A 9,485-nucleotide genomic window follows, 5' to 3' on the forward strand; every position below is an offset into this window, starting at 1 on the left:
GGCACAAAAACCCAAAACCAGCACCAACTCTTGTTAGTCTCTTCGTCTACTTCCTACTTGACACAGGTCCATGAAACCCCCAGATCCGGGAACAACGCTAGCAGGTGATTCTTAGGATTGGTTTTTTCTTTAGAACCTGTTAATTCCACTGTATAAATAACCTCCCTGAGATAACCAGAAGCCTCCCCTGCACTGGGCATTGTGCCAGGGGAGGGTGAGGCTGGAAACCTGGGTTGGCCCCACTGGGCTTCCTCCATAAAGCTTTCAGCACCTCATTCCACATCAGGAGCGTTTTTGGAGAAAGCTGCACTCTGTTGAGCTCCAGGGCGCAGTGGAGGGAGGGAGTGAAGGAGCTCTCTGTACCCAAGGAAAGTGCAGCTGAGACTCAGACAAGGTCTGTGAGTTGGGGGAACCCTGTTTTCAGCTTAGGTCTGCTTTTGGTCTCAGAGATGTGTGAAGTTTAAACAAAAGGCAAGGGGTTTTGGAGTCTTTGTAGGACTGGACAGGGGTGGGGCAGGGATGTACAGAAAAATGATGGCCAAGATGGTGACCTTCATCTTGCTTTCTTTAGATTACAATGAACCAACTCAGCTTCCTGCTGTTTCTCATAGCGACCACCAGAGGGTGGAGTACAGGTGAGTCACGCTGCTAGGGACAGCAGTTCCTTCCGCTGGATGACTTCCGGGATCCTGGTCTCTCCCAGGACACAGAGCATGTCTTTGAGATGCACAGAGGCTGGCTTGCATGTAGACTGAGTGCCGATTTCTGGTCTCTGGCGGAATCTGGCCTGTGGCAGTGAGGGTGTTGCTTGAGGCATGTCCTGGGTCCAGGCTCTGTGCTTTTGTGTGGCCCTGAGGGGGCTGTGGCAAGAACTGTGTCACCTTCCAGCCACTGCCCACTCCTGTGGCCTTGGCTATGGGATTTCCATGGGAACTACGTGGTCTGCTTTGTGCCTGGAGAATGTTCTCTCCACAGTTTTCCTCTCTACAACAAGAATAACAATGACATTTTAAAATTTGTATTTTTCTTCACTGTCTAAAAAATTTTTTTTTTTAAAGAAAAGGCTGTTTCGAAATATCTTCTTACTTCATCTTTGCAAAAGCACTGTTTATTAACTGTGTTTTAGGTATGAGGAAACTGAGGTCAGTCACCTCTGACCTCAAAGCTTTCCCCTAGACTGTTCGAATAGTTTGCAGACTTTTTGGAGTAGAGATTAGTCTCACCACTCCCTACTTCACACCCCATGTTTCAGCCATATTAAGCAGCTTGTAGTTCTACAGCTGGACTACGCTGTATTTTTTTTTTCTCTAGGCCTTTGGATATGCTGTTTTCTCTGCCTTGGATTGTCTTCCTACTGATAAATCATGTTTATTCTCTCAGAATAAGCTAAGATGTCACCTGGACTGGAAGGTCTTCTGTGACTAAGACATGAGACAACCCCTCTTGCCTTCTTCTCCCAGGCAACTGCCCTGCTCGCTCTCTGGCCTTTCCATTTTCCACTGTTACCTCAGAGTCTTTCTTTTGTTCTCTTGAGTTTGCCTTTCTTCTACCATTTATTCTTGTCAATACAATTTTCTGTTGACTTGTTAGCAATTCCCTCTAGAGGCAAGCTCTTGCTGGGGAACTTTAATGTCTTTGATTACTCAGTGCTTAGGGCAGGACCCAGCACAAGGACAGGTCTTGTGGCGGGAGGCAGACTTTAAGCCTGTGCTCGCTGTCAGGTCGGATGGGCTGAGTGGATATGATGCCGATGGGCTGAGTGGATGTGACACTGATGGGCTGAGTGGATATGACACTGGCTGTCTCAGGCCTTACCACCCGGGCAGCGAGGTTCTGCTACAGTGGTGGAATGAGTGTGGGACTGGTGATAGGAGAGGGTAGGTTTTGTGTCAAACCGGGAATGAGAATAAACCCTGTGTATTCCCTAGATGAGGCTAATACTTACTTCAAGGAATGGACCTGTTCTTCATCTCCATCTCTGCCCAGAAGCTGCAAGGAAATCAAAGACGAATGTCCTAGTGCATTTGGTGAGTGATGAAACATTCAAACAGAGCTCAGTCAGGGTATCAGGATTGTGTCTTCTGGGAGTCTTTTTGTCTTTTAGTTAAAAAATTATGGTAAAGTATATGTATATTATAATTTACATAAGATTTGCCATTTTAAGCAACATTAAGTGTGCAATTCTGTGGCATTAATTACCTTCAAGGTTGTGCAACCATCACAGCTATCCATATGCAGAACTTTTTCAGTGCCCCAAACAGAAACTCTGTACTTAATAACATGGAGGGGCCGGGTGCGGTGGCTCAGGCCTGTAATCCCAGCACTTTAGGAGGCTGAGAGGGGTGGATCAGTTGAGGCCAGGAGTTTGAAACCAGCTTGGCCAACATGGTGGGGCCCTGTCTCCACTAAAATATAAAAATCAATTGGGTGTGGAGTACATGTTTGTAATTCCAGCTACTTGGGAGGCTGAGGTGGGAGGGTCGCTTGAACTCAGGAGGCAGAGGTTGCAGTGGGCCAAGATAGTGCCACTTCACTCCAGCCTGGGCAACAGAGTGAGACTCAAAACAAAACAAAACAAAAACAAAACAAAACAAAAAATAACATGGAGTTATTAAGCAATAACTCTCTTCCCTCAGTCTCTGGTAGCTGCATTCTACTTTCTGTCTCCATGAATTCGCCTAGTGTAGTTACCTCATGTAATTGGAGTCATATGGTATTTGTCCTTTGGTGTCTGGCTTATTTCACTTAGCACAGTGTTTTGAGGGTTTGTCCATGCTGTAGCATGGATATTTCATTCCCTTTTATCCACTGCAGATACATATATGCACACACACCATGTTTTGTTTATTCATTCACCTGTTGGTGAATATTTGAATTGTTTCTTCTATTTGGCTCTTGTGACTAATGCTGCAATGAACACTGGTGTAAAAGCATCAGCTTGAGGCCCTGTTTTCAATTCTTTTGGGGATAGACCTGCAGTGGAATTGCTGGGTCATACAATAATTCCATGTTTAACTTTATGAAAAATGTCACTGGGATTTTATACAATTCTATGTTCTGCCTCAGTTACAGGAGCATGATCTTCTGAACTCAGGGAGGCCCCAGTACCCCTGGGAGCACTTAGTGATGTGACTCAGGACAGGAGCCTTTAGGCCATGTCTCTGGTTCCTAGGGCCTTTCTTGTCATGGGGCTGAGATGAACCCTCAGCTCTCATACAGGGAGGCTCTGGGCTGGTTCTCTCTACAGATGGCCTGTATTTTCTCCGCACTGAGAATGGTGTTATCTACCAGACCTTCTGTGACATGACCTCTGGGGGTGGCGGCTGGACCCTGGTGGCCAGCGTGCACGAGAATGACATGAGTGGGAAGTGCACTGTGGGCGATCGCTGGTCCAGTCAGCAGGGCAGCAAAGCAGACTACCCAGAGGGGGACGGCAACTGGGCCAACTACAACACCTTTGGATCTGCAGAGGCGGCCACGAGCGATGACTACAAGGTTGGTGCCACTTCTTACCCACTCGGGTGAGGGTGAGGAGTGGAGTGTGGCTGGCCACAAGCCTGCAGGAGGGATGGCTGGAAGGTAGGGGTGTGGGATGGGCTGGAGAAGAAGAGAGAAATACTTACATCTTTTTTTTTTTTTTTTTCTTGAGACGGAGTCTTACTCTGTTGCCCAGGTTGGAGTGCAGTGGTGTGATCTCGGCTCATAGCAACCACGGCCTCCTGGGTTCAAGTGATCCTCTGCCTCAAAAGTAGCTGGGACTACAAGCGCCCACTACCATACTCAGCGAATTTTTGTACTTTTAGTAGAGATGGGGTTTCACCATGTTGGCCAGGCTCGTCTGGAACTCCTGACCTCAAGTGATCTGCCCGCCTTGGTCTCCCAAAGTGCTGGGATTATAGGCATGAGCCACCACACCCAGCCAATTTACACTTTGAATCACAACTTCCTCCTAACAAGGCTGTTAGGGCCCTGGGTGTGGTGGGATCATCGGCTGGGAGTGGGGTGTCTGAGTATGGTTGGCCATCTGCTCATCTGGGGTCCAGAGCTCTCACAGTCCAGCTGAAGTTGCATGTGTGGACCTTGTGCCTCCTGGGACCTCCTGGCCCAGTCAGGCTCAGTGTCTGTTGCTTTCCAGAACCCTGGCTACTACGACATCCAGGCCAAGGACCTGGGCATCTGGCACGTGCCCAATAAGTCCCCCATGCAGCACTGGAGAAACAGGTCCCTGCTGAGGTACCGCACGGACACTGGCTTCCTCCAGACACTGGGACATAATCTGTTTGGCATCTACCAGGTACAGAGGGCTGCTGGCTTGGACTGGTTTTCATGGGTGTACAGAGAAGCAAGTGTTAGAGGTTGGGCAGGAGTCATTTTTTAATGGGTCTGTCTCCCATGTTCTTCTAACCCAGATTTGCTGATGGCTTCTGTTGCTTCTCTTAGGAATTCTAAGCCAGGCAAGAGAAGGGACCTATTGGAGAGGACAGCTGGGGCAGGAAGAGTGTGGATGGGTCAGGGAGAAGGAGAGAGAGATAATGAAGTGGTCCAGGCTGCCGCAGAAGCACAGCTCTCGCCTAACTGGCAGCAGTGTCATGGAAAGATTCTTATTTTCACTGGTTTTGAAGTAATCTCAGTTACTGAGAAAGCATTGTTTCTCCTCTATGAATGGCAGCATCCCAGGAGATGCTGGTAATGGCAAAGCTATTGTCTTTACTCCATGACTTTTTCTGTGTTCTTTGTAGAAATATCCAGTGAAATATGGAGAAGGAAAGTGTTGGACTGACAACGGCCCGGCGATCCCTGTGGTCTATGATTTTGGCAACGCCCAGAAAACAGCATCTTATTACTCACCCTATGGCCAGGGTGAGTCTTTAATGATCCTCTGAACTCCTGGTAGGAAAGGGAATACATTCAACTATGCTAGGTAACAGTTATGCATCGGACTGAAGCTTGGTTCTCTTCTGTAATGTTCCCTATATTGCCCCACTTGATTTGCATGGCTGCCTTTGAGATCTGAACTTTATTAACCTCATTTTAGGAAACTGAAGCACTGAGAGGTTTAGAAACTTGTGAAGATCACAAGGCATATGTGGAAGAATCAGCAACTGGGGTGAGGAAATTTGGCTCCAGACTTTTTTTTTTTTGAGATGGAGTTTTGCTGTTGTTGCCCAGGCTGGAGTGCAATGGCGCAGTCTCAGCTCACTGCAACTTGTGCCTCCCAGGTTCAAATGATTCTCCTGTCTCAGCCTACCAAGTAGCTGGGATTACAGGTGCCCACCACCACACCCAGCTGATTTTTGTATTTTTAATAGAGATGTGATTTCACCATGTTGGCCAGGCTGGTCTCCAACTCCTGACCTTTGGCGATCCGCCCCCTTCGGCTCCCAAAGTGTTGGGATTACAGGTGTGAGCCACCAGGCCCGGCCAGGCTCCAGACTCCAGACTCTTTACTCCTAACAACCCACTCTCAGCCCTGCAGGAGCTTGTTAGGACCAGGCCAGGTCCCTGTGCACAGAACAACCAAAAAAATGGCGAGACTTTTTTTTCTATTGTGAGTTTATTTTGTGTGAAGCCAAAGTTGGTAGCATAGCACGCTCCGCAGAGGTGAGCATATATTATAGAACTCAAAGCTGTTATTATTTACATTTTGGAGTTGAGATTTTAAAATAAAGGGGAAAAGAAAAATGTAAACAGGAACAGAGTGAATACATCTGTTAATTTCTGCAACTCAGCCCTTGGAGATGTTCAGTGGTGATCTTCCTGCAGAGTTGAATTTCTCTTCACAAGCCTCTGGCAGATGAGGAGCCCTCTCTGAGGACCAGCTCTTCATCTCTGGGGTTGGGAAAAGGTCCCTCTTAGCTAAGTTTGAGGCCAGGATGTACCAGCCATTGGCCACAGGGGTGCTGGGCTCCACCAGTACAGCTGGAGTGTTGGGCTGTAGCCTGAGCTTTGGCATCGAGAGCCTCTGGGCTGGCCTAAGGAAAGCAATTTCTAGCATCTTCCTTGAATGCTGTTTTCTGCCTCTTGTTTTCAGGGGAATTCACTGCGGGATTTGTTCAGTTCAGGGTATTTAATAACGAGAGAGCAGCCAACGCCTTGTGTGCTGGAATGAGGGTCACCGGATGTAACACTGAGCACGTGAGTCTCTGTGGGGACCACAGGGACCTGTGAGTAAGGTCGAGTTTGTCCATTTGTGTTGGTATGTGTGTGTGTGTTGAGTGTGGTATGACTGGGGTGTGTGTGTATGTGTGTGGGAGTGTGACCTTCTCTTGCTCATTGCTGAGCTTCAGGGGCCAGGGCCGTGGGAACTTTTGTCCATGTATACATATCCTGTCACTTTGAAGACCAAAATCAAGGGGTGAGGCTTCAAAAGAACCATTACTGGGTGTTCAGCCTTTGTGAGAAAACACTCAATCGCTTGGAGCTGGGGTGAGGCTTGTGTGCTGAAACATTCTGTAGAAGTCTTTAGAGCTGAGATTCCTTGAGAAACACAGGTGTTGTTTTCCTTCATCTGAGGTTTATATTTCAGAGAAAACCTGGACCTCCCCAACCCTAGCCATGGTTTGCCTAGATACACACTGCACTGGGGAGTTGCTGGGACAGTCCTGGACATCACCTTCTAGAAACCTCACTCAGGCCATCCTTTTTGTGGTTGAAATGTTAAGGCTCAGGAATCCTGAATGGTGGGATTGACAAATTCCAAAGATTTTAAATGGAATACCAGTTGTATTAGTCCATTCTCTCACTGCTATAAAGAAATACTGGCCAGGCATGGTGGCTCCCGCCTGTAATCCCAGTATTTTGCGAGGCAAGGCAGGTGGATCTCTTGAGTTCAGGAGTTTGAGACCAGCCTGGGAAAAATGGCAAAACTTGTCTTTACAAAAAATACAAAAATTAGCCGAGTGTGCTGGCGCATGCCTGTGGTCTCAGCTACTTGGGAGGCTGAGGTAGGAGGATCTGCTTAAGCCTGGGAGGTGGAGGTTGCAGTCAGCCAAGATCACACCACTGCACTCCAACCTGGGTGACAGAGTGAGACCCTGTCTCAAAAAAAAAAAAAAAAAAAAAAAAGAAAGAAAAAGAAATATCTGAGACTGGGTAATTTATAAAGAAACGAGGTTTAATTGGCTCATGGTTCTGCAGGCTGTACCGTAAGTATAGCGGCTTCTGCTTCCGGGAAAGCCTCAGGAAACTTCCAATCATGGCAGAAGGCAAAAAAGGAGTGAGGTGTCTCCCATGGCAGGAGCAGGAGCAAAGGCAGGGGAGGCATTACACACTTTTTTTTTTTGAGACAGAGTTTTGCTCTTGTTGCCCAGGCTGAAGTGCAGTGGCACGATCTAGGCTCGCCGCAACCTCTGCCTCTCAGGTTTACGCGATTATCCTGCCTCAGCCTCCCAAGTAGCTGGGTTTACAGGCATGAGCCACCACACTGGGCTAATTTTGTAGTTTTAGTAGATATGGGGTTTCTCCATTTTGGTCAGGCTGGTCTTGAACTCCTGACCTCAAGTGATCTACCCGCCTCAGCTTCCCATAGTGCTAGGATTACAGGCATGAACCTCCATGCCTGGCTGGTGCTGCATACTTTTAAATGTCCAGATCTCATGAGAAGTCACTCACTATCATGAGGACAGCATCAAGGGGCTGGTGGTAAAATCATTCATGTGAAACCACCCCCATGATCCAATCACCTCCCACAAGGCCCCACCTCCAACACTGGGGATTACAATTCAACATGAGATTTTGTGGGGACCCAGGTCCAAACCATGTCACCAGTTGAATACAGAGGATGGGCAGGGAAGTCTAGAATAACATGGTTCTCATTTGGGTGAGGGAGTGTCATTTATGAAGTCAGAGTGTCTGGATGATGAATAGGTTCTGGGTCAATGCGGGATATAATTAACTCTATTTTGGTCATTTGGAGCTTGAGGTTCCTGTGTAGAGATCCAAGCTGGACTTTGAGGTCTTCAGCACAAGAAGCATCTCAACAGGAGATGGAGATTTTGGGGCCATCAGTGAATTTTTAGTAATTGAGGCCACAGTGGTCATGCAGTTTATAAGGGAGAGGGAGATAGGTCCTCCACTAGGGAGCAGCACTTAGAGGATTTATGAAAGAAGAGAACAGGCAGGGGCTCTGAGCATGAATGTTCAGTAAAGTTGAAAGAAAGTCAAGACAATAATGTCACTAAAGCTAAAGGAAGAGAGTTTTTTTTTTTTTTCTTTTGAGACAGCGTCTTACTCTGTCACCCAGGCTGCAGTACAATGGCGTGATCTAAACTCACCGCAACCTCCACCTTCCAGGTTCAAGCAATTCTCCTGCCTCAGCCTCCTCAGTAGTGGGACTACAGGTGCTTGCCACCATACCTGGCTAATTTTTGTATTTTTTGTAGAGATGTGGTTTCACCATGTTGGCCAGGCTGGTCTCGAACCCCTGGCCTCAAGTGATCCACCCTCTTCGGCCTCCCAGACTGCTGGGATTACAGGTGTGAGCTAAGGAAGAGAGAGAGGTTTTTATGGGAAGAATAGATCAACACTGTCAATGGAGAGTCTGATGAGGACCAAAGAAATCACTGGATTCAGCTGTTAAGATGGCATTGGCCTTACTGTCAGATCTCTCATTACTGCCTCTTCCTCTCTTTGTTTCCCAGCACTGCATTGGTGGAGGAGGATACTTTCCAGAGTCTAGTCCCCGGCAGTGTGGAGATTTTTCTGGTTTTGATTGGAGTGGTTATGGAACTCATGTTGGTTCCAGCAGCAGCCGTGAGATAACTGAGGCAGCTGTGCTTCTATTCTATCGTTGAGAGTTTTGTGGGAGGGAACCCAGACCTCTCCTCCCAACCATGAGATCCCGAGGATGGAGAACAACTTACCCAGTAGCTAGAATGTTAATGGCAGAAGAGAAAACAATAAATCATATTGACTCAAGGCTTGGTGTTTCTGTGAATTCCTTTCCTGTAGGGGTGAAGCACTATGGGAAATTTCGAAAGCATGTGTATTGTTCTGGTTGATTGTACTTCAACTGCGTGTGTGCTTGGACTGTTAGGACTCGGGAATCCTGATAGAGAAACATGCCATCTCTACTTCCCTTTCAGATAGCCCTTAAAATAGCCAGAGGCATACAGGGCAAGGGGAAAGGAAGCATTTTATCCTAACCCTTCCTAACTCACCCACATGGACTGATCAATTTGTATCCTCAACCTGAAGACCTGAAAGGAGAAAAGAGTCCATTTTTTGGGGGGTGCCCCAAAGAAGAAGGAGATATACCCAATATCTATATCTAGTATGTTCTAACCTTAGTGACTGGGCACTCTCCTTAGGGAAGAATGGGCTGGCATGTTGTGATGATGGTGACTCTCCTTGTGCAGTGGCTTAACCATTCCTGGGCTCCCATCTGCAGGTGCTCATTCAGAAGGAGACATGTGGCCAAATCATCCCCAGTGGGTTATTGGTACAGATGGGATGGGGATGGCATCAGTTCTTACCTGTGACTAAAT

The 9,485-nt window shown here is 47.5% G+C and overlaps 1 protein-coding gene across 1 annotated transcript; it reads left to right on the forward strand.

Moving 5' to 3' along the window:
- The first annotated feature begins 571 nt into the window (after nucleotides 1–571).
- On the forward strand, nucleotides 572–8,916 carry ITLN1 (intelectin 1). The gene is made up of 7 exons (XM_016930627.3): nucleotides 572–635; nucleotides 1,929–2,027; nucleotides 3,248–3,495; nucleotides 4,136–4,294; nucleotides 4,740–4,860; nucleotides 6,032–6,135; nucleotides 8,640–8,916. Exons 1-7 carry the CDS (start codon nucleotides 578–580, stop codon nucleotides 8,790–8,792), a joined length of 942 nt encoding a protein of 313 aa, XP_016786116.3. The 5' UTR covers nucleotides 572–577; the 3' UTR covers nucleotides 8,793–8,916.
- The last annotated feature ends 569 nt before the right edge of the window (nucleotides 8,917–9,485 follow it).

Source organism: Pan troglodytes, chromosome 1 (genome assembly GCF_028858775.2).
Source record: "Pan troglodytes isolate AG18354 chromosome 1, NHGRI_mPanTro3-v2.0_pri, whole genome shotgun sequence".
Classification (NCBI taxonomy): domain Eukaryota; kingdom Metazoa; phylum Chordata; class Mammalia; order Primates; family Hominidae; genus Pan; species Pan troglodytes.